At 43.3% G+C, this 25,748-nt stretch overlaps 1 protein-coding gene across 2 annotated transcripts in view; it reads right to left on the minus strand.

Moving 5' to 3' along the window:
- Positions 1 to 25,748, minus strand: part of LOC124862620 (serine/threonine-protein kinase SMG1-like) — an 82,355-nt gene that overhangs the window by 55,498 nt on the left and 1,109 nt on the right. For both annotated transcript variants that reach the window (XM_047356659.1, XM_047356657.1), the window contains exons 2-12: positions 15,795 to 15,943; positions 11,715 to 11,867; positions 10,313 to 10,449; positions 10,026 to 10,084; positions 8,900 to 9,113; positions 8,634 to 8,759; positions 7,958 to 8,030; positions 4,651 to 4,748; positions 4,234 to 4,407; positions 3,490 to 3,711; positions 2,529 to 2,630 (exon numbers count right to left, since the gene is read on the minus strand). In XM_047356659.1, the coding sequence (XP_047212615.1) occupies positions 2,529 to 2,630; positions 3,490 to 3,711; positions 4,234 to 4,407; positions 4,651 to 4,748; positions 7,958 to 8,030; positions 8,634 to 8,759; positions 8,900 to 9,113; positions 10,026 to 10,084; positions 10,313 to 10,449; positions 11,715 to 11,867; positions 15,795 to 15,943 (1,507 nt within the window). The remainder of the gene's footprint in view (positions 1 to 2,528; positions 2,631 to 3,489; positions 3,712 to 4,233; positions 4,408 to 4,650; positions 4,749 to 7,957; positions 8,031 to 8,633; positions 8,760 to 8,899; positions 9,114 to 10,025; positions 10,085 to 10,312; positions 10,450 to 11,714; positions 11,868 to 15,794; positions 15,944 to 25,748) is intronic.

Here is a 25,748-nt window from a genome sequence, read left to right on the forward strand (position 1 = left end):
TCTTTTATAAACCTGCACATACAGTACAGACCAAAAGTTTGGACACACCTTCTCATTCAAAGAGTTTTCTTTATTTTCATGACTATGAATATTGTAGCTTCACACTGAAGGCATCAAAACTATGAATTAACACATGTGGAATTATATACTGAACAAAAAAGTGTGAAACAACTGAAAATATGTCTTATATTCTAGGTTCTTCAAAGTAGCCATCTTTTGCTTTGATTACTGCTCCGCACACTCTTGGTATTCTGTTGATGAGCTTCAAGAGGTAGTCACCTGAAATGGTTTTCACTTCACAGGTGTGCCCTGTCAGGTTTAATAAGTGGGATTTCAAGCCTTATAAATGGGGTTGGGACCATCAGTTGTGTTGTGCAGGAGGTGGTTACAGTACACAGCTGATAGTCCTACTGAATAGACTGTTAGAATTTCTATTATGGCAAGAAAAAAGCAGCTAAGTAAAGAAAAACAAGTGACCATCATTACTTTAAGAAATGAAGGTCAGTCAGTCCAAACAATTAGGAAAACTTTGAAAGTGTCACCAAGTGCAGTCGCAAAAACCATCAAGCGCTACAAAGAAACTGGCTCACATGAGGACCGCCCCAGGAAAGGAAGACCAAGAGTCACCTCTGCTGCGGACGATAAGTTCATCCGAGTCACCAGCCTCAGAAATCGCAGGTTAACAGCAGCTCAGATTAGAGAACAGGTCAATGCCACACAGAGTTCTAGCAGCAGACACATCTCTAGAACAACTGTTAAGAGGAGACTGTGTGAATCAGGCCTTCATGGTAAAATAGCTGCTAGGAAACCACTGCTGAGGACAGGCAACAAGCAGAAGAGACTTGTTTGGGCTAAAGAACACAAGTAATGGACATTAGACCAGTGGAAATCTGTGCTTTGGTCTGATGAGTCCAAGTTTGAGATCTTTGGTTCCAACCACCGTGTCTTTGTGCGGTGCAGAAGAGGTGAACGGATGGACTCTACATGCCTGGTTCCCACCGTGAAGCATAGAGGAGGAGGTGTGATGGTGTGGGGGTGCTTTGATGGTGACACAGTTGGGGACTTATTCAAAATTGAAGGCATACTGAACCAGCATGACTACCACAGCATCTTGCAGCGGCATGCTATTCCATCCGGTTTGCGTTTAGTTGGACCCTCATTTATTTTTTAACAGGACAATGACTCTAAACACACCTCTAGGCTGTGTAAGGGCTATTTGACCAAGAAGGAGAGTGATGGGGTGCTGGACCAGATGACCTGGCCTCCACAGTCACTGGACCTGAACCCAATCGAGTTGGTTTGGGGTGAGCTGGACCGCAGAGTGAAAGCAAAAGGGCCAACAAGTGCTAAGCATCTCTGGGAACTCCTTCAAGACTGTTGGAAAACCATTTCAGGTGACGACCTCTTGAAGCTCATCAACAGAATGCCAAGAGTGTGGCTACTTTGAAGAACCTAGAATATAAGACATATTTTCAGTTGTTTCACACTTTTTTGTTCAATATATAATTCCACATGTGTTAATTCATAGTTTTGATGCCTTCAGTGTGAAGCTACAATATTCATAGTCATGAAAATAAAGAAAACTCTTTGAATGAGAAGATGTGTCCAAACCTTTGGTCTGTACTGTGTGTGTATATATTTATGTGTGTGTGTGTGTGTGTGTGTGTGTGTATGTATGTATGTGTATATATATATATATATTAATATAGCTGGGCCTTTAAGAAAATCTAGTCCTTTACTAATGAATTATTTTGAAAATGTGGGTGTTGTGCTCTTTTTGTTTCTTGTTGTCTTAAACAGATGTTTAGAGCAACATGAAATTGGCTCCATTATTGTTGTGGTTTTTAGAAAAGAAGGTGATAATGGTCATGCACAACGTAGGCATCCATCTCCAGCTAAGGAGTCCAGCTGAAACTGCCTTTTAAATTCTCCTTTCTTTGGAAAGTATTTTAGAGTAGATCCATTCTTTTTCCAAAAAGAACACATTTATTTGGATGAAGAGAGGAGGTCCAAACACAGAATAAAACATCTGCTTTGCTAAATATGAGCTGATGTGGTGGGAGGGGAACACACAGCTGTTATTCATTTTAAATGACCTTGGAGAAAAATGTATATCTTGTGACATGGTGCACTTCAACATTTTATGTGTGAAAAAAAGATAAAGTGAACTATAACCTCTTCAGTTGTGAATCGATTTAGTGTAATTCTTATTAGTTGGTTTTATTGTAGAGATAACTACCGGACTAACCTGGTGGATTTTGCCGTTTTTGTAAATTTTCAGTAATAAAGGCAAAACCACTCTATAATTATTATTATAGAGCTTATTATTATTTTACTACAACTGTTTTAGTCCCAAAACAACTAAACTTTCTATTTATTCCGGCAGTAGAATTAAAGTATTTTGTTATTATTTTTAGCTCTTTAAGAGAAATCAGAGTGGGCTAAAACCAGTAAAAGCAGGTCAGAATAGAAAATCTCTGATTTATTTGTACGCGTTACACTGCCAGGCTTGAATGAGGAACACACACCTCCTTCTCAGGATGGAAACGTAGATTCAGAAGCTGGGAGTGTGGTGCCAGGAGTCTCTCAACAAATGACACAGGAAGTCTGGTGTTCACCTGATCCACAATCTGAAAAACATTCAGAACTTCAGTCAGATTTTACAGAGAGGCTTTAACAGATTAGAACCGAACAACACAAATGGAAGGATTCTGAACACTGTTTACAGTTCACAAACTATTAATCCTCTACTGAAAATGTACGACCTCTTGGAAACAAGCCATGGAGTATTTACACATATGGAGTAACGCAAGGGATACTGCCAAAACCGAAAGATTGAATAAACTTCACATGTGGTTTAAGGTCAGAGGGACTTTGTTCACTGAGTTGTTAGTTTAAGTTCAAGGACTGCTAAGTGACTAGGAAGCATTTCCACCAATATTGTCCCAGTACTTAACTGGTTTAAACGTACTAAGTTCCAGTTCTTTGTGTCTCAACTGGGACAAACCCTGGCTTAAGCTCCGGAAACCAAAGCTATATGACCCCCAGTTTGCTGCTGGACCAGAGGAAAGAACTGCTTTTATCAGGAGCTAGAGGTGGGCTCATGGGGAACAGCAGCCAATCAAAGTCTTCTGTTTAAAACTCCTCAGTTTAGTTTTGGATCAGTCAAAAAAAAACCATTAAAAAAAAAAACAGTAAAAACCTAGAGCTTCAATAGTAAAAAAATGTCAGATTAGTATCAGAATAACAGAAAGTGCCAGTCTCTAGTCTCCCTGTAGTTTATTTTGGAACCAGAGTTCAAGTAGGTCAATGTTCTTCGTATCTCTGCCCTCACAGTTGATTTTCCCCTGAATCCATAAATGTTACTTCTGACCAAACCGTTTAACACTGTAGGTCTTTTAATATCTCTAAGGGCATCAATAAACATTGAAAGAGAAGTTCAATCAAAATGAAAAGAAATGATGATAAGAACTCTATAAATGACAATACCAGAGTGAGAAGACTGAGCACAGCAAGGCTGTAATCAGAGCCACAAGCCAGGCAGCAGTCCAGCTGGTCCAGGCCGTAAGCAAGGACGGCCTCCATGAGCTGACCTATGGGCTCCACGCTGGCCAGCAACACCCCCACACACTCATTCCCTGCTGTGAGAACGGCCTCTGAGAATTGGACCTGCTTCGCTGCTGTCACACAGGCCAGAACCCGGTTTAAAACCTTCAAAGACACACAACAGACGAGGCTAGTTACATTCAAACATCTTTCTCAAATAGGATCACTTTAGCAACAGGACAAGCTGAATGACAACTGAAAACTAGGTTGGGTTTAATCACAAATTAACTAGAAGCTAAAAAATGACTTTCAATAAGTCACATATGAATAAGTAAATATAAATGCACACCACACTAATCAGATTTATTTGTAGAAAGGTTTGAAACCCATGTATCATTTTCCTCCCAATTCACAATTGTGCACCATTTTGTATGGTTCTGTTAAATGAAATCCCAACAAAATCCACTGAAGTGTGTGGCTGTAAGAATACAAAATGTGAAACAATTCCACAAGTCTCAATACTTTCAAAAGAGACTCCTAAAGATTTTCCAATTTTTACACATCGAGTCCAGTTATGTCCATTACTCTTCCTCCAATGGGACAAAAAGCCTGACTATTAATAGGTCTACGTCATAATATCGAGACGTTTCAGCCATGAAGCAGGATCTCCTGATGAAGTATTCTTACATCAGTGACATAGACTTCGGTGATGGGCGGTCCTCTCACAGGACTAAATCGCTCTCCGATGCTGCGGACCACTGTGCTGAAAACCCTCAGCAGCGCCGCCAGCTTGGGCAGGGACACTGAAGGAGGAGGGATGTCTTCATCCAGCACCTCACCGGACGTCACATGATTCAGGTCCTACACAGATTAGGTACACTTAATAACAAGATAAATCATTCATCAGGTCATAGCATTATTCTTAAGAGCCCAATTTTAACGGTTTTTAAATAGTTTCAGAAACGGCAGAGAAAGGTCTTTGATGCCTTCCATTTTTAAATTCAAAAAGACCTCGCTGCACTGGTGTTGTTCATTCAGACAAATCTATTCAATGCCCAAAGAAAATCTAAATACAAACCATATTAGAGAACTAAATGAGATCACCTCAGCGTATGCCTCCATGTCTTCCAAAAACTGCCCCAGGAGGGTGGTGGAGAAGGTCAGATCTGCCACCCAGAACTGCTCCAGACTCTGTAACCAAGCTACATACAGAAGAAGAGACTGATGAAATATTTAGTTGGTCATGTTCTCATTCTTTGCTGGCAGAACATCATTACCATGAACAGTAGCTTATGACACCAAACACACTCAGTGGTTACATAGTGTGGAGGCAGTTACAGCTTGGCAGTAGGTCTGCACCACATTAGAAAAAATTGCAATGCCTGTTGTGCCAGTGGGCGGGGGTGGTGTTGCGCGCCCCCCTGCCTTGCCGTTGCGGCGTGCTGTGTGGTGGGGGAGCGGGGTGCGGCGGGGGTTCTTAGAGCGGGGCTGTGTGCGGAGCTCGCGCTGTGTGGGTGTGGCTTCATTGGCTTCGGAGTTCACCTGTGGGGGTGTGACCCTGTGGGGGTGGGGATTCGTGGCGTTTGGGTTCGGGGGGATGTGTTCAATATCTGTGTCCTTGTTGGGGGTGGCCCTGTGGGGAGGTTCTTGTTGGGGTTCACTGGGGGTGGGAAACTCATGGGGTTGGGATCGGAGCTCGTTGGGGGGTCGGGACTGCTCCGTCCTGGGGCGGCTCCGGTTGGTGGGTTGCTTTGGGCCATGTGGACCCCTCTTTTGTACACAGCCCCCTCTCCGGAGGTGGATGGGGGTTGTTGGGGACTGGGTTCGTTAGCCGGGCCGGGGTCACCCGGGTCTGGGTAGTACCGGCGCTGTCTGCCTGCCTCTGCCCCAGGAGGGAAGGGGACCACCTCCTGGGTCCGGGGGCTGGTTGCCCCTAGGGGGTACCGGCACCTGGACCTGGGAGTATAGAGTATGCATGGGGAGTGTGAGTGAGTGTATGACGTCCATTGTCGTTTATCCTTACGTTGGGTGCGAGTGATTTTATGTGTATGCATGAGGGTGGGAGTGGGTGATTGTGACTGTGTGTGCCAGTTTTTTTATTTGCGACAGGTTGGATCTTGGACTGCTCCCTCTCCTGGATCAGCTTCCTCCCCGCCACACCGCCTGCCGGTGGTTGGAGTCTCTGCCCGCTGGTGTACTTGTGGTTTTCTGTGTCCGGGGCCGGGTGCTTTGGTGTGTGCTGGCTCACTCCCGGTGGCTGCTTGCCGGGGCCTGGCCCCCCTGGGCTCTGTCGGGCCTCTTCTTGGGGGGTGGTGTGTCCCGGGGTCTTGGGCCTCTGGCTGGATCTGCTCGGGCGTGGACGGCTGCCGGTGGGGCCTGTGGGCTCGTCGCTTGGGCTCCCTGGGGCTTCTGCACTGTCGCTGCTGGGTGGTTCCCTGGGACTCTCCACTGCTCTTCTCTGGGGGGGTTGCGGTAGTCCCGGCAGTGGTTCTCCTGGGGTTCCTGTGCTTTGGGGGGCCTTTAGATGTCTGTGACTCAGATCTCCTCAGTGTCCGTCCAGGGACCATGGGGCAGGCCTGTGGGTCCTCACACTCGCTATTGCATATTTTTGTGGAGAAACCTTGTATACAAAAGCGCGTCCACACCCATACTCACAGGTGTTAAACTTCAGGTGTTGACAGATAAACAGATGTTCTATATTGGGCTGCACCTCTCACTAAGTACATTTTACATTCAGAATTACCGTGTACTATTTTGTTTAAAAAAAAAAAAAAAAACAGCTGCAGGTGTATAAGCAAGCAGGGTGTAATCTTGTATTCTCTTCATCCTTCTATCTTTCCTCCTTTTCCCCCCATCTCTCTCTTTTTTGAGCTCCTTTTTTCCTTTTCATTTCAGTCTCCGTATCCGTAACAATTGAAATATTCCCAAAGAAGTTTATAATAAAGTTTCTTTTATAAATATCAAGCAGAGCTTTAAAGCATTAGCTGTGATGCTCTGCTTGTGAAAGTAAATCTGTTGGGCAATTTCTTGGCACTCAGACAACAATTCTGAGCGATACTCTGCTGGACAGGACACGGTAAAAAAATTTAAAATAAAATTGCAATGACAGTACCAGTTGTGATAAATGCCTTTTTCTTATTTTTCCTCCGTTTCCCATCCATGCTTCCATCACTCTGTGGACCTAAACATTTTGGGCAACATCATAAGTGTCCAGGGTGAGCATCTGCTGCCGTGAGACTCTGTATAACTAACTGAATATTTCACTACAAGTTCATAACATTTGGACTATATTGCCAACAATAAAGACATACTGCTATGTGCTACCATATCCACTGCTAACAGTCTTCTGTATGGATGCCGTTACTGAAGGAAGACAACTCAAAGTCACTTAGCTTAAGCAGCAGTAAGGTTTTACAGTTGACTGGATAATGAAGCAGTTTTAAAGCACAGGGATGTTGGACGCTTTTAAAATAAAAAGCATATGTCTTTTATTTCAAGTGTCTCTCATCTTCCACTTCACAATATTTCATAGGTTCTCTATGGGGTTCAGGTCAGACCAGTTTGCTGGTCAATCAAACACAGTAACACCATGGTCATTGAACCACATTTTGGTACCTCTGGCAGTGTGGGTCGGTACCAAGTCCGGTTGGAAAATAAAATCAGAAGGAAGCATGAAGTGCTCTAAAATGTCCAGGTAGATGGCCGTGTTGACTGTGGACTTCAGAAAACCCAGTGGACCAGAACCAGCATTACATGGCACCCCTAATCATCACTGACTGTGGAAACTTCACTCTGGACTAGAAGAAACGTGGATTCTGTTCCTCTCCACGCTTCCTCCAGACTCTGGGACTTTGATTTCAAAATAAAATACAAACTTTACTTTCATCTGAAAAGAGAACTTTGGACACTGAGCAGCGGTCCAGTTCTGTTTCTCCTCAGTCCAGATAAGACGCTTGTAGCCCATGTGCAGTATTGGTCTATGTGCAGCAGCTCTTGATGTGCTGACTGCAGCCTCACAAGGCTGCGGTTATCCCTGCTGCTGGTGTAGCAAACTCTCTGAGACACTTAATTTAAGGTTTTTATTCTCTGTAAGCCATAATCAAAGCTACAATTACAGGCTTGAAATATTTCACTGTGTGATGGATCTACATAAAAGATGCTTTTCACTTTCTAAAATAAGTGACAGTAAAATGTTCAACCTTTTCACCATATTTTAATTGAGGTGTACTTGTATTCAGCCTAGCGATACAGTAAAAGCTCTTGGCCTCAAACATTTGATCACAAAGTAAGAAGTCAAAGGTTCTCCTTTATTCACTGTCTCAACACAGTGGAAGTCTATCAAAGAAACACTTACTGTTAAATTACCGTATGGAATATGCCATTCCATGTTGTCAATAAGAAATAAACTGACCTGAAACCTGCTGCGTTAGTGCCTGCCTCTGGGTGTGGTCAATATGCCAGCCCACTAAGATGTCCACTGTGTCCTGTGGAAAAACATGGAGAAATATCAGCAAAATGAGCTGGAATCAACAAAGATGTTATTCTATGCTCAGCAGGGTTTCTACACGTTTCAGGTCAAAATTCCATATTTTTCCAAACAATTCACAATGAACTGAGAGACGGAATGACAGGTATAGAAAAACTGCTGGTTGAACGTATTACCTACTACTTACTGAATGAATGGACTGACTGAGGATTAATGGACAAACATGTTAGATGGACAGATCGATGGTAAGTGGAAGGACAAGTGGATTGACAACTTTTATGAAATGATGAGTCCTTTCGGCTGCTCCCTTATGCGCGGGTCACAACAGTAAGTCAAAACAACTTGTAAACAGACTTAGCAAAGATTTTACATCAGATGCCCTTCCTGACACAACCGGCATTCGAACCCTGGTCCCCTCCCACCACCACGGGACTGAAATGATTATGCAATGAAGTCTGTAAATTCAAACAGTTTTGCAGAACAAATTTCTTTTTGCACACTTAACCTCGAATCACTTTAATTGAATGTCATACCTCTGCATAGGAACCTGGGGTCATACTTTATGTGTATGCCAATAACCTAACTGTGCTGAAATGCTCACCCTGAAGTTGGTGCTGAAGACATGAGGATAGCAACGGGCCACCTGGAGAATACATTTCACACTCTGACAGAGCAGCTCTGGTGTGTCCACATTCTCAAGGATGGACTGCAGGTTGCTCATCACCAGCTGAAATACAAAACATAATGAGTCCAGCTTTACCAAACCCAGATGCTAAAAGCAGCTCCTACAGGTTCTGTCTATCAGGACCTAACAGTTTGAGTGCTGAGTTTTACAACAACTTTGGTACATAAAACATATGCAATTACCTGCATGATATGAGAGAAGGCTTTTCTCTCTCCAGCAGCCTCCAAAGCACGCTGCGCCGCCACCAGGTACAGTAGTTTCACTTCATCACGAATGCTAGAATTAAACTTCAGGAAAAGCCACTTGAAGATGCGCTCCGCCTCATAGCTGAGCACCGTGCAAAGGAGACCTACGCAGGCTGCTGCTTCCTGACGCAACTCCCACAGCAGCTTACTGCTACAGATGGAAGCAATGCAGAGGAAGGAGCACAGGTCAGGCATTATATGGGAACAGCATGGTGGTTAATATAAAAAAAAAAAAACAGTTTTCATGACACCTGCAGTCAAGGAGACATTAATCACCATGGACCAGAGCCACGGATGAAACCAAGTCCAGACACGGCTTCACAGAAAAGCTTGTGGTCATGATCATTAGAGAAGTGATTTCCTCAGGTTTGGACAGATTTGGACTGGGCCATTGGAGAACTACTGATCAATTAATCTAGTTTTCAGAACCATTATAGAGTTAATCATAATTTTTAAGTTTTATTTGTTTTAATGGTTTTACATTGTTTTCTATGTATTTGCCATTTCTACACCTTTGTTTTTAACTGCTTTGTTTTACAGTTGGCTGCATGAAAAGTGCCCCAGAGTTTATATTTGAGGCAGCTTTTACTTAGATCATGAAGCTCTATCAATGTTCATTTGAGATTAGACTACCTAACTCAACATTACCCTTCATGGAGAGCATGTATTCTGAGGACATAATGCCATAATGTGGACACTCCTAAAAAGGTTAAAGATTGCTTTAAGGATAAACGATGATGTTGACCTTGTTTCTAAATTCTCCAAATCTGAATCTAAGATGCACTGTTGCCACATGAGATGGGTACAGATCTCATGGAGTCCGTGTTACTATGAATCGGGGGTATACTCAATGTTAGTCAGCTGGTTGTTTTATCATGTCCGATTAGTATCCAAATCTGCACTGTGTTTAGTAGCTCTTTCAACTTTAAAAAGCAAACTACGGCAGATTCCTTACTCAGCCTCTTTCAGGTGTTAAGGAAGGATTACAATCACACTTAAACACGAGTGTTAGTCTAGACTTTCTTCACACAAGATCACCGTGTCGTAAACATACAGCTCTTACCTCTCATTTAAGATATCATTCAAGGTGCTGAGGGTGGTGTCCAACTGTTTGACCATGGTCTGAAAGAAGACAGAGTAACAGTGACTCATCACATCTGATGTGAAATAAGCGACATGAGCAAAAACTGCACGACATTTCTTGAACAGAACTACTTTAGGCCATCCCAGCAGAAACTGACTGGACAGCAACAATGGCCCAAAGCATTTTCATTCAGGTGCTGCTGTTATGTTGTTATATATGATGTGTGATGATAGCAAGGAAGATGATGAGAACATGACACGACTGACCACTTTGCTCTCGCCATGGCTGATAAACTCTCTCAGCTGTTTTAAGGTGGCCAGCCTACGGTCACGATCATCCTCCCTGGAGACTCTGCGCAGGAGGTTGGCCAGTCGAGACTCCTCCGAGTGAGCCATCCCTCTGTCTGCAACATCACACCCAAACACGCACTTTAAAAGGTTTTCTGGACGATAGAAATCTAAACAGAAGGAGCTAATAAAAGTACGAGATCATTCCTCGCATGTTTACCCTTGCCTCCGATGTTTAGGATCAGTTTAGATGAAGCCTTATACAATACTTTTATATCAGCTTTGCTCTTTTTCATAATTTGATTATGTTGACTTCAGTCATATTCAATAAATTAGAATATTATTGAAAAGTTAGTTTATTACAGTAACTCCATCACCAAGTAAAACACATACAGATTAATTCCACACAGACTGCTGTTTTCAAGCCTTTATTTCTGTTAATTATGATGATTATCTGATTGCAACTAATAAAAACATGACATTTAGATTACAATATTACATCAGACCAATAAAAATACATTTTTAATACAGACACGTGCCTAATGAAGAATATGTATAATACCAGCTTAGTGGTTGTTATTTTCAAATGGTGCTTTTATTCTGACAAACGAGCCTCGTCTGAACCCATATTCTAATTTATTGAATATGACTGTATACAGATTGTTTTTTCTCATGTTTTTATGTTTTTGCAGATAGCATAAAAACTGTTGTTAGAGGGGGAGCAGGGGCCCCACATACAGAGGCTATTTTGTCCTCTTACTGCTTTCCCAACCCCGACACCTTTGTTACAAGTCCTTCCCCCTTCTGTTAGCCTATTTCCTGTCTGATTGTTGTGAATAAAGGCCACTGGTGCCACAGTTTAATAAAACATTTTTCAATGTACTAACAATTAGTGTACATGTAGGAAAACAGGCTGTATTTACCCTCATTTAAGTAAGAAATATTGTACAGTCAGAGTAAAGCAGCTTGGGCTGCAAGTTTTAGGGAAAATATTTGTACTTTGACACTTTTGCAGAAAATTCTGGTAACAATACGAGTTTATAATTAACCCTAATTTTTGGGACACTTTTCTTTCTTTACCATGACACAACGTCCTGCCCACACTCCAGGAGCCTTGTAATCACAGCCCCTAAGGAAATATACCTGGTGTAGGTGTTAAGGGAAGTGTGAGTTCAGTCAACTATCCAAATACGTTACAGATATGCAGAATGCATCACGCTTTATATATTACATCCGACCAAATATCGCATCTAATCAGTGCTTTGCAACTGTGATATTTCACGCACTGGTATTGTGAAAATGACTGTGATTCGATATACTGCGCAGCTCTAATAGTAGCCACTGAATTCTTGTTTCAAGAGTACATTTACTCTTGGCTTACCCTGCGATTTCCTCATTTCCTTTGAAGCTAAAGCACGATTTCCATGCTGAAATGTAGTCAGATCCGTTGTCACGTCATTGGGTCTCAACTCTTCCCCCAGCGACTTCCAACCAAATGCTGTATCACAGACACCTGGCTCAGCTTCATGTCCAGCTGGGAAGCAAAAACGTGACACATATTGAACATGAATAAATGCATTGCCTTCTTTTGCATTTTTTATGTTTTGCTGCCATACATTCTAGAATTTGAGTAGTTTATGTGAAGTCTGCATCATCTTTTGTAACCAGCCAAACACTTTCACAATACTAAGATAAATTATGTTATACATATGTATGAATATCAAGAAGTGAGGATTTTTTGGCAGGTTTCATAAGGCAAAACTAGTCCTGCTGCCTAATGGTGAATAGTCCCCACTGAAACAGTATAAACCACTATTCTAATCCACCTAGCTGACATAAATGTAAACTGATGCTAAGCAATAAGGCACAAGGGGTCTTTTTACTTTCGCCGTTTCACAGCACTGGTTCCCACCATTTATATGACAAAAATACTCCTAATTGCAAAGGTTCCAATAGACTAAAACATTTCCTTATTAAATAACTCGAAACTAATTATTAGTTAGGAAAATGAAAGTCATCTCCACAGCATGATGCCTTCATCATCATGCTTCCGAGTGATGTTGACCATTAATGATACATACAAACCATATGAAGGACTTCTGCTTAGCTTTAAATATAGGTGAATTACATAAAGTCGAAAAAGCAAACGAATTACAAGCTGTGATGCAGCATAATGTCAGGGGAATCCAATACTCCAATACTCATTTTGATAGAGACCTAAAGTTTTGGGTCTTTTCCTTCAAGTTTTCAACTCATTATCTCTCATCTATCTCAATGATTTAATGTACCGTATTTTCCGCACTATAAGGCGCACTTAAAAACCTTTAATTTTTTTCAAAAAATGACAGTGCTCCTTGTAATCCGGAGCGCCTTATATATGGATCAATTGGTTAATTGGTTGATCCATACTGGTTGTACACGGCGCTCTGTCAAAATGTTTCAGTACGACTGGTAAACTACAAAGCCGCACCGCTTGCAGCATTACGGCTACCGTAGTCAGGGGCGTCGCCGAAGTAATAGCGGTAAACACCTGTACTGTGCTTACTCCTAGTCCAACACCACTTGTGTGTGTATAACGTTTGAATGTACTGTTGCAGGAATTGCCTGAACTATATGTGATTAGAAGCTCAGTGTGTGGGGTGTATGTTTCGTGTGTGTGTATGGAAGATGTTGACATTACTCCTCCGGACAGAGGTGGCGCTGTGTGCTGCCGTAGCTGAGAATCAAGAGTGAAGGAGTGACGTCGGTATTATTGTGTGTGTGGGGTGGGTAGAGACGGCGACCGGAGCAGCGGTGTATGAGTCTGTAAGCCCTGTGTTTTTACGTGCTGCAAAGTCATTAAAAAGAACCCCGAATCTCGTCAACAACTCAGTGTTTTGATGCTGTTTCTTCATGCTCAACTCAGCAACGTATGAGTGAGGGAGTTAACCCCGAGGAAACTAGTAACTTCGGCCCCTGTGTCATCAGACTACGGTCAGGGGACAGAAACAGGAAAGGTTAACAGTACTAACGTTTGATTTAGTGCATCAAACTGTTTCTTTTACGTGTTTACTGAATCAGGGAAAAGTTCCCTTTCACGTTTTAACTAACGTTTGATTTCAACTTCAACTTCATAGACTCCAATGCATTCCTAACGTGCGGTTGGTTCTATTCAATAGACTTCTATGTAGAGGAGACCTTACCATGAGAGTGAATGGAGTTATCAGAACGCTGGTTTGTAGTGTATTAATAAAGTTTGACTGACTGACTTATCTGACTGTTTTGTTGACATTCTCTTTAGCACAGCTCCATCTAGTGGATGCATAACGCAACCCCAGTCAAATGTTTGACTGCAGTAGCTTCTATTCTATGCGCCTTATAATCCAGTGCGCCTTATAGTGCGGAAAATACGGTAAACAGAAACACTTGGTGAAGCAATAAGCACCCCCCATGAAGCATGGGTCCATGTGGGGAAAACATTCAGTGGTAGAACACTATGAAGTTACATGACATAAAAAAAAATTGAGGCAAGATATTTTTTCCTCGAGGATGATTTTTTCAGTCGAATCATTGGGAAGAATTGTTGGAGCCAATGAAAGATTAAAAGAGGGTGGCCTGGTGAAACACTCATTCATGCTACTCAGGGAGCAGGATTCTGAAAGAGACCTAAAAGTTCACTTTCACAACATCTGTTATGGGTCTCATAATGGGAAAATCAAGACTCTTGAAGAGTGATGCAGATGCTCCACCCAAGCCTCCTCCCAGGGCACGTCACTGACCACTGCCTGGTCTAAGAGACACCAAACCAAACCCTAAACGGGCCAGTGGTTGAGCTAAGACGTCAAGGTTCTAAAAGCAAGCACAAGTACAGGTCCTTCTCAAAATATTAGCATATTGTGAAAAAGTTCATTATTTTCCATGTCATGATGAAAATGTAACATTCATATATTTTAGATTAATTGCACACTAACTGAAATATTTCAGGTCTTTTATTGTCTTAATACGGATGATTTTGGCATACAGCTCATGAAAACCCAAAATTCCTATCTCACAAAATTAGCATATCATTAAAAGGGTCTCTAAACGAGCTATGAACCTAATCATCTGAATCAACGAGTTAACTCTAAACACCTGCAAAAGATTCCTGAGGCCTTTAAAACTCCCAGCCTGGTTCATCACTCAAAACCCCAATCATGGGTAAGACTGCCGACCTGACTGCTGTCCAGAAGGCCACTATTGACACCCTCAAGCAAGAGGGTAAGACACAGAAAGACATTTCTGAATGAATAGGCTGTTCCCAGAGTGCTGTATCAAGGCACCTCAGTGGGAAGTCTGTGGGAAGGAAAAAGTGTGGCAGAAAACGCTGCACAACGAGAAGAGGTGACCGGATCCTGAGGAAGATTATGGAGAAGGGCCGATTCCAGACCTTGGGGGACCTGCGGAAGCAGTGGACTGAGTCTGGAGTAGAAACATCCAGAGCCACCGTGCACAGGCGTGTGCAGGAAATGGGCTACAGGTGCCGCATTCCCCAGACCTGGGCTACAGAGAAGCAGCACTGGACTGTTGCTCAGTGGTCCAAAGTACTTTTTTCGGATGAAAGCAAATTCTGCATGTCATTCGGAAATCAAGGTGCCAGAGTCTGGAGGAAGACTGGGGAGAAGGAAATGCCAAAATGCCAGAAGTCCAGTGTCAAGTACCCACAGTCAGTGATGGTCTGGGGTGCCGTGTCAGCTGCTGGTGTTGGTCCACTGTGTTTTATCAAGGGCAGGGTCAATGCAGCTAGCTATCAGGAGATTTTGGAGCACTTCATGCTTCCATCTGCTGAAAAGCTTTATGGAGATGAAGATTTCATTTTTCAGCATGACCTGGCACCTGCTCACAGTGCCAAAACCACTGGTAAATGGTTTACTGACCATGGTATCACTGTGCTCAATTGGCCTGCCAACTCTCCTGACCTGAACCCCATAGAGAATCTGTGGGATATTGTGAAGAGAACGTTGAGAGACTCAAGACCCAACACTCTGGATGAGCTAAAGGCTGCTATCGAAGCATCCTGGGCCTCCATAAGACCTCAGCAGTGCCACAGGCTGATTGCCTCCATGCCACGCCGCATTGAAGCAGTCATTTCTGCAAAAGGATTCCCGACCAAGTATTGAGTGCATAACTGTACATGATTATTTGAAGGTTGACGTTTTTTGTATTAAAAACACTTTTCTTTTATTGGTCGGATGAAATATGCTAATTTTGTGAGATAGGAATTTTGGGTTTTCATGAGCTGTATGCCAAAATCATCCGTATTAAGACAATAAAAGACCTGAAATATTTCAGTTAGTGTGCAATGAATCTAAAATATACGAATGTTAAATTTTCATCATGACATTATGGAAAATAATGAACTTTATCACAATATGCTAATATTTTGAGAAGGACCTGTATATAAAATGACATTCATTTTTTAAGAGGGTGCTGACAGATGCCTTACCCTCCTCCTGATGTGCATCTGTAGCAGCGTAGGCATCACTGTGCACTGCCAACTGTTCAGGGCACCAGGAGGGCAAAACGTCATACAGTGGCCCAGAACCAGGTTCTCTGGATTTCACTTCGTCCTGAACGGATGACACACCGTCACCTCTGAAGCATTTATGGAATAGCACATAAAAAAATGTTACTGCACTGTTATTAATAACACTAATATTTAGATTATCTTTCTGTCCCCATTCCCATTGAGTTAGTAAAGTGAAAATCAGGGATCACGAGGGATCACCAAAACAATTAATCAGACTGTATATTTCTTGTAGATGGAACACAGCAGCAATGCCTGAACTTTTGTAAATGACTACATCAGCACTGAAAGTAAAACACAGTCTAAATCTGTAAACATTAAGATCACCTTTTAAAATTATCCATTGGCTGTTTGGAAGGAAAACTCCATGGAGTGGAGAGAAAGGTGTGATCATGAATAGAAGACAATGTTCTAGAGATCTGCTGCAGGGTCAGACTTAATGATACCAATAGCGCAAGCTATTACAACTTGCACTATATGATATGACTTGTGATAAATAAATAAAAACTGTTAATGTTTTTTTTACAGTTTGAGCAAGATTTTTTTTTGCTTCTGACCAACACCTGCTGTTTGGCATTGAAAAAGTTTGTTTCTTAATGATTTGACCACCTTACTAGTTCGTTATCTTATAAAACTTTTAGTGCTGCGTTAAACAACGGGGGTTACCATACCTAATACAGGTCATAAGCACTGACGAGCAACCAAAGGGAAGAGACTGTGGTATTGTCTACAAGACATTCTATGCATTGTAGTTCTATGCTCTTGTTCAAATGCAGCAGTTTCAATTTCCTCCTTTTCCAGCAGGTTCATAAATTAAGTCATGTAGAAGGGAAGAACTGGTACTAGTTTTGATAAATAGCATAGTAGTTGTAAAGTAGTACCATAGTTAGGATTACCTTTAAAATAAAAGTACCATTAAAGCCATCTTCAGATGCCCTGCTATAAAAACTGAGTTATTTAGTTGTTCTTTGTCTCAGACGGGTTGCTGCAGACACAAGCAGAAGGCAGTTAAAGCCTTCTGCTTGTGTATTCACCAAGTGGTGAATAAAGGAAACTACAAAAACAGTTCTTTTCTCCAGAAGCTATTAGCTGCCTAGCAGCTAATTTTATTGCAAACTAAGCACTTCTCAGGTGCTAGTCATTCACACTTTATCCACTTTTGGTCAGTTTTTACCCAGTTTTTGGGGCATCATGAAATGATACCAACACTTCCAATCCACCAGTGGAACACTGGTACCTGCGTTGACAACTGGTCAGTCAAAGTCCTTTTCTATAGTCTACTTGGGCTGCTTGGGGTAATATTGCTAAACATTGCAATGATGACATCTTTCTTATCTTTTTTACCATGGACATTGTTTCTTTACCATTATACAATATCCCCTCCACACTCCAGGAGGCTTAGTCTCAGTCACTAAACACAAACACAGGGTGTTCCTATCAACATTTCAACCAGGAGTCACAGAAGAACCCAGAAACATCTAAAGCTCTGCAAGCCTCATTGCCTCAGTTGAGGTCCGAGTTCATGATTGATGATCTTCAATGCCCCTTTTCCACTGGTTCGTTTTAGTCGGCGTGGATCCCTTCCACTCAGTTTCGCTCTACTCGGCACAGTACCAGTTGTTTCCACTGACCTACTGATGGCTGGAGCTATGGTGGCTGAAGCCCCGCCTCCACCCCTCAGTGTAGTGCGGTGTGCTGCTCTTACATGTGTACTGGCTAATGGTGCGTTCACACCAAACGCGGATTCTGCGAAAATTTCGAGTCATTTGTGTGCTTTTTCTCGCTTGACATTCCGCGTGAACTCCGCGTTGCCATTTGGCAACAAGCGGCAACGCTTCGCCGCGTTATCAAATAGGAGGAGCTTCCATCTGTTGCTTGCTGAACATGGCGGACATGGATTACTGTGTTTTACCTGTGGAGAGCCGAAAAACGCCGCCGACGTCCCTGGGTTTACCAGATTCTTCAGGGACGGGAACAGTTCAGAAATTACAACCACCTACTCCAGGAGCTGCGTCTGGATGACGATCGATTTCAGCGATACTTCAGTCTATCCAGGACCCAGTTCGAAGATATGCTGTCCCGTGTTGGGAGATGAATCGGCCTCCGGGACACCAGCTACCGGCGCTGTATCCTCGCTGCTGAACGCCTGTCCATCTGTCTTCGGTGAGTAAATAAATCTCAGCTCAATAAAAAAAAAAAAGCCGATTTTTAATGTCCACATCTCCTAAATATAAGATATTTGTGCCTAAACATAACCAGGCCAGGTCCTTTCTGTACTTGTCTCGGTAAAAGTAATTAGTTGAGTCATACAACTCTGGCTTGCCGCACACCGCCACTATGATCTGGTCCTACATCTGACCCACAGCTGTCCAGTAACACCTGAAATTTTTTATCTTCCACCTCAGCCCTAGAATCTTCTGCTTCTACATGTTTGCCTTCAACCATATCAGAAGATGCTGATGCTTCCTTTGCTTCCCCCTTCCGCCTGTGTGTCTCAAGAAGTCAAGTGAAGATGCAACTGGAGAGACTGAATAGGAATAAGGCTGCAGGTCCAGATCATGTCAGCCCTAGAGTCCTGAAGGCCTGTGCAGAGCAGCTCTGTGGGATTCTGCAGCACCTCTTCAACCTTAGCCTGGCCCAGAAGAAGGTTCCGGTGTTGTGGAAGACCTCCTGTCTTGTTCCGGTACCAAAGAAAACTCACCCATCAGTCCTCAATGACTATAGACCTGTTGCCCTGACATCTCACATCATGAAGGTCCTAGAGAGACTCCTGTTGGCCCACCTGAGTAAGCAAACAGTAAACCATCAGGACCCCCTTCAGTTTGCTTATCACTGTGGAGTTGGAGTTGAAGATGCCATCAACAAACCCACTGTCATCTGGACAAAGCCAGCAGCACTGTGAGGATCATGTTCTTTGATTTCTCCAGAACATTTAATACAATCCAACCTGATTTGATTTGTCAGAAACTCCAGAAGACTCAGGTGGAGGCCTCAACAATCTCCTGGATCAAAGACTACCTGACAAACAGACCACAGTTTGTGAGACTGAAGGGTTGTGAGTCTAACCAGGTAGTCAGCAGCACAGGAGCACCACAGGGGACTGTACTCTCACCATTCCTTTTCACTCTGTACACCTCAGACTTCCAGTACAAGACAGACTCCTGTCATCTGCAGAAATACTCGGATGATTCTGCAGTCGTGGGGTGGATCAGAGATGGACAAGAAGCTGAGTACAGGAAGGTGGTGGACCGCTTTGTGGCATGGTGTGGAAACAATCATCTCATTTTGAACGTGACTAAAACAAAGGAGATGATTGTAGATTTGAAGAGAAACAGGAATAAGTCAAAAACTATTTCTATCATGGGAGAAGAAGTGGAGGTGGTGGAGGAGTATAAATACCTCGGTGTTCACCTGGACAACAGACTAGAGTGGAGATGCAACTGTGAAGCCATCTACAAGAAGGGACAGAGCAGACTGTACTTCTCGAGGAAGCTTAGGTCCTTTGGTGTTTGCAGCAAGATGCTGCATATCTTCTATAAGTCTGTTGTGGAAAGTGTGATCTCTTCTACCATCATCTGCTGGGGAAGCAGCATCAGAACCAGGGACTTAAAAAAACTCAACAAGCTGATAAAAAAGGCTGGTTCTGTTCTGGGGACTCCTCTGGAGATCATTGTGGAAAGAAGGATTCTTCATAAAATGAAGAACATTATGGAGAACCCTGAACATCCTCTTCATGAGACTGTCCTACAACAACAGAGTGTCTTCAGTCAGAGGCTTCTTCAGATCTGCTGTAAGACGGAGCGCTACAGGAGATCCTTCCTGCCCACAGCCATCAGCATCTACAACGGCTCTTTGAGGAAACCTTCATAATATGAGCTACAACATTTAATTTCCCTTTGGGATTAATAAAGTATTTTTTAATTGAATTGAATTCACTGACAACCGCTTCTTCTCCGCTGCGGTCTTTCACCCTACGTCACAGCCACATCCAGTCCCTGATTGGTTTACGCGACGCAAATTTAGGAAAAAGTTCAGATTTTTCAACTCGTCCATTGCTCTCGCTCCGCTCCTGCTTCGCTCGGCGCGCCTTCCGCACCCAGTGCTTCGTCTCCTTCCACCGCGCCGCTCCTGAATGCGCCTCTACATAGGGATAACATGTAAATCGGCCGCTCCTATTGCAGAATCCGCGTTCGGTGTGAACACACCATAACACGACTCTGCAGCATACGTGGACCTCGGGGGCAGTGCCACTGGATTGGCAGACAGGGGTGGTGGTCCCCCTTTATAAGAAAGGTGACCGGAGGGTGTGTTCCAACTACAGGGGGATCACACTCCTTAGCCTCCCTGGTAATGCCTATGCCAGGGTATTGGAGAGGAGAGTCCAGCAGATAGTCGAACCATGGCTTCCAGGAGGAGCAGTGAGGTTTTTGTCCCGGCCGTGGAACACTGGACAAGCTCTACACCCTCTACAGGGTACTCGAGGGTTCATGGGAGTTTGCCCAACCGGTCGACATGTTTTTTGTCGACCTGGAGAAGGCATTCGACTGTGTCCATCGTGGTGCCCTGTGGGGGGTGCTCCTGGAGTATAGAATCGGGGCCCATTATTAGGGGCCATCCGGTCTCTGTACAAGCGGAGCAGGAGTTTGGTCCGCACTAAGTCGGACCTGTTCCGGGTGCATGTTGGACTCCGGCAGGGCTGCCCTTTGTCACCGGCGCAGCCAAGGGCCGGAGGGGGTCTGGTTTGGGGACCAGTGGATTCAGTCTCTTCTTTTTGCAGAAGACGTGGTCCTGCTGGCCCCCTCTAGACAAGACCTACAGCATGTCCTGGGGCGGTTCGCAGCCAAGTGTGAAGCAGCTGGGATGAAGATCAATCAGCTCCTCCAAGTTCACGGCCATGGTTCTTGACTGGAAAAAGGTGACTTGTCCTCTTCAGGTTGGAGGGAAGTTCCTGCCTCAAGTGGAGGAGTTCAAGTATCTCAGGGTCTTGTTCACGAGTGAGGGAAGAATGGAGCGGAAGATCGACAGACGGATCGGATGAACTTGGCTCATGACCGAAAAAACGAGATCCCAGATACAAGTGGCTGAAATGAGCTTCCTCCGTAGCGTGGCCGGGCACTCCCTTAGAGATAGGGTGAGGAGCTCGGCCATCCGGGAGGGGCTCGCGGAGTAGAGCCGCTGCTCCTCCACATCTAGAGGAGCCAGTTGAGGTGGCTCGGGCATCTATATCGGATGCCTCCTGGACGCCTTCCTCGGGAGGTGTTCCAGGCACCTCCTACCGGGAGAAGGCCCAGGACACACTGGAGGGACTATGTCTCTCGGTTGGCCTGGGAACGCCTTGTGCTCCCCCAGGAGGAGCTGGAGGAGGTGTCTGGGGAGAGGGACGTCTGGGCGTCTCTGCTGAGTCTGCTGCCCCCGCGACCCGGTCCCGGATAAAACGGAAGACGACGAGTACGAGTGTTTTTATTTGGTCGATTGTGCGATGAATTACGACCTCCAGCTTTTCATGAACTTGTCTAAATACTTCTGTGTTCCTAGACTTTCGACCATCAAGGCATTTAATAATGTTGAGCTCTTTTAAAGTTTCTAATAGAAAAGTTGTGTCGCGCACGGACCAGTTTTGCTACCCTGACATAGCTAGCTGTGTGTATAGCTATTTTTCTAGCCACTCAAAGCAGAAATATGTTAGATTAACCTGGGGTGCACATACGTTCTCAGATCAGTTTACCTCATTCAGAATAACTTGATCCTGTCAAGCATTTACCAGCTTGTCGATCGGATTGTCAATCGGCATAAACCACCCCTCTCAGTCGGATAACAATTTCGTTCAGATTCTGCCAAATCCAATCAGAATATTCCGAATGACATGTTTACATTACACATTTTAAGTCCGATCAGCCGTTTATTCCGATTACTTATGTCCATGTAAACGTAGCTATTGCCACATAAAGGAGAAGCAAAGAGGAGAGACGCTGCTGTCTGGGTGGTGAAGCTCCAACGTTTGCCTGAAGAAGTGACAATCTTGGCCTTTATGAGGAAGTCTTTGATTCAGTCATGGCAATATTGAGGACAAGGACTTTAAAGCGCAAAACCGCGGTGACGTTAGTTTTAGGTTGGACATTGGACATTCATGCTCCATGGATTCAGCAGAGACTTCCTCCCGTTTTATCAGATAAAGGCAGTCTGATTACGGGCAGCTGCTCGCTACCTGCTCCCTCCTCCTGCAGAGGCTGGTTCACTTAAGGGTTGCCAATAAAATTTCCGAATCAAACACGCTGTTTCATGGTGGTATTGTTTTGTGTGTTTTGGGGGAACAGCTGATTTTATGAGTGATCGGCTGGTTTAGGATGTTATTAAATACAGCGTCCCTACCTGCCTTTAGGTATGTTTTATGATTTGTAAATAATAAAACTATATTTCGATTTGACCTGCTTCAGCCATTGTGGTCCTTGGTGTTATTGTAGTCGCTCGGCAAAAACCTTCTCATTTCTCCTGGTACCATGGCCAATCAGTGAACAGCAGTCTGTTCAAGTCACATGTACAGGGGTTGGACAATGAAACTGAAACACCTGTCATTTTAGTGTGGGAGGTTTCATGGCTAAATTGGACCAGCCTGGTAGCCAGTCTTCATTGATTGCAGATTGCACCAGTAAGAGCAGAGTGTGAAGGTTCAATTAGCAGGGTAAGAGCACAGTTTTGCTCAAAATATTGAAATGCACACAACATTATGGGTGACATACCAGAGTTCAAAAGAGGACAAATTGTTGGTGCACGTCTTGCTGGCGCATCTGTGACCAAGACAGCAAGTCTTTGTGATGTATCAAGAGCCACGATATCCAGGGTAATGTCAGCATACCACCAAGAAGGACGAACCACATCCAACAGGATTAACTGTGGACGCAAGAGGAAGCTGTCTGAAAGGGATGTTCGGGTGCTAACCCGGATTGTATCCAAAAAACATAAAACCACGGCTGCCCAAATCACGGCAGAATTAAATGGGCACCTCAACTCTCCTGTTTCCACCAGAACTGTCCGTCGGGAGCTCCACAGGGTCAATATACACGGCCGGGCTGCTATAGCCAAACCTTTGGTCACTCATGCCAATGCCAAACGTCGGTTTCAATGGCTCTGACCCTTGTGCAGGACTTGTATATGTCATTCCCAAGCCGAATTAACGCTGTGTTGGCCGCAAAAGGAGGCCCTGCACCATACTAAATTATTGTGGTCTAAAACCAGGTGTTTCAGTTTCATTGTCCAACCCCTGTAGTTCCTACTCAGCCCCAGTTGTACCTGCTCAGGAGCAGGGACCAAAAAAACTATGCACTGGTACTTCTAGGAGAATATTCTGTAAACTGATTAGACAAAAGTGGAACTTTTGAAAGGTGTGTGTCATGTTACATGTGACCCAAAACTAACACCGCATTTCAGAAACAGAACATCATATTAACAGTCAAACATGGTGGTGATATTGTTATGGTTTGGTGCTGCTTTGCTTCATCAAGACCTGGACAACTTGCTGTAATTGATGGAATCATGAATTTTCTAGCAGAAAATCATGCAGAAGAATGTACAGCTATCAGTACCAGATATTAACACAAATTACACTTCGGTTCTGCGGCAAGCACAGTTGCAAGGTCAACTCTAGATGACTCAAAGAAAAACAAAACAAAATGAATTTTAGGAATGGCCTAGCCAAAGTCTGGACTTAAATCCAATTCAGCTATTCAAACTAGAAACCTAACTATGCCTTGTTTACAGGTGGAAAGATAAAGAGGTGAAAGGTCAGAAGACAAGATGGAGACTAGGAATAGGCGGGTTAAAGGTATCTAAGTAAAACAAGGTTTTAAAAGGCTCAGCTTTAAAAGCAGAAATGTTTTCTGCGATATTGTTCCTATAGTTTATAATACTTTTAAAAGGGGAGATATGCAAAATCCACTTTTGTAAAAATATGTTTTGTTGTCTACTTAGCATCTGTAGGAGCGCAGAAAAGTTTAATTTATGCCCCTTTTCCACTGGCTCGTTTTAGCCGGCGCGGCTCTGCACCACTCGGTTTCGCTCTACTTGGTACGGTAACTTGTGTTTCCACTGACACCCCAACGGCTGAGGCCCCGCCTCCAGCCATGAGTGTAGAGCGCTGTGCTGCTATTAATGTTACTGTGTTACATTGTCACATTAAAGCAGATATCTTTCTATTCTGTCCACGACTGAATGATTTAGGTGAGAAAAGGAAGGATTTAAAAGCATGATACGTCCCCTTAAATGAGATGGCCGACGAAGTGTCAAAGTGACCAGTGTTTTCTCCCGTCGAATGAACCATAGAGTAGGCACACTTGCCCTCCCCCACATGTTGCTGCGCACTGCTGGTCATTTGGCTGAAAGAAGGAGACTAGACTTCTCCACGCTTACAAGAAAATTAAAATAAAACTGTTATTGAAAAATTTCTGGTTGCGAAAACAGAATGTGAAAACAAAAGGCACACCAGCCAACTGGCACCAGCCGACTGCAGCCTGGGTGGCCAAACAGCTTGTCCGAGTAAACAACCAGCTAATATCAGCTTGTTAAACTTGTGCCACCGATATGGAAATTTGGACCAATATCTGATATTAATGTTAATGTATATACACACACACTTCCCTACCCTTTCGACATTGTGCGAAAAAACCCAAATAGAGCACAATGCTAACATTGCTTTTCTGCTTCAGTTATGCACCCCCCCATCATGCACCTCTCCTCTAGACAAGTGACAACAAGATGGCAGTAAATATTGGTTATCATCATCATCATTCCAGTCTTATGGATGCACCAATACCATCAGGTTAAAAAATGACTAATATTGCCTAATGCTGATGTAAATGCTGGTATATCGTGCATCCCTGCTCTGCACATAAAGCAATTGAAAACTACAACTAAAATGAGGAGCCATTTATTCTGGACTTTTGCTTAAATCCACGTATAGATATCAAAAACATTACATGACGTAGATATTATAACTGTAAAAACTAATAAGTTGTAATATTCTTACAGAAGAATGAATAATTGTTCATTTTTGTTTTGAATAAAACCAGATGGATCCTCTCATATAGTTGTTTTACACTTATGTGTAAAAACACTTATTCGCAGTGACAGTTGAGAGACAATCGTGGCCCTGTTGTATTCACAGAGTGAAATTAAATTGCACAGAATGGAGATTACAGGTGCATCACAAAAAATCAGAATATCATTGGAAATTTATTTCTATAATTTTGTTTAATAAAAATGAAACTCCTATATATTATACAGAACACATATATAATTCAAACATATATTTTTGTTCATTTTAATTTCATGGCTTAAATCTAATAACAATCTAAGAATATTACATAATTCCAATAAAAACATGTTTTAATATAGAAACATGGGACCTATTTAAAAGTAAATGTTCTCAATACTATATTTGCATAAATATGCCTGTTGCACTGCTGAGGTGTTACCAGGTTAGTTGGATTTTTTTTTAAGTGTGTGAAATAGCTCCTGTGTGTAGTGCTAAGATGTCACATCACTGTGACCTTATTGGACAATTAAGTACATCCTTGCAGGTGGTGAAGGGAGAACTATGTAGTCAGGCCTACACTGTATCAAGCTGCGTCATCAGCTGATTTAGCGAATCATCTAGTCATGAGCTGATCTTGATCACTGTACAAATAAGTAGGTATAGACAATGCATGGATGGACAGTTCTTTGAGATGGACCCGTATAGGTTTACATTGTTCCAACAAGGGTGGATTAATTCAACAGGTCAGGGTGCACAGTCTTTTGGCGGTTCGCTATGTACAAGTGTTGTTGTTTATGATCCCTTATTAAACTTTATTCAACCGCTCCTTTCTCTCTGCATGCTCC

The sequence above is a fragment of the Girardinichthys multiradiatus genome, chromosome X (genome assembly GCF_021462225.1).
Source record: "Girardinichthys multiradiatus isolate DD_20200921_A chromosome X, DD_fGirMul_XY1, whole genome shotgun sequence".
Lineage (NCBI taxonomy): Eukaryota > Metazoa > Chordata > Actinopteri > Cyprinodontiformes > Goodeidae > Girardinichthys > Girardinichthys multiradiatus.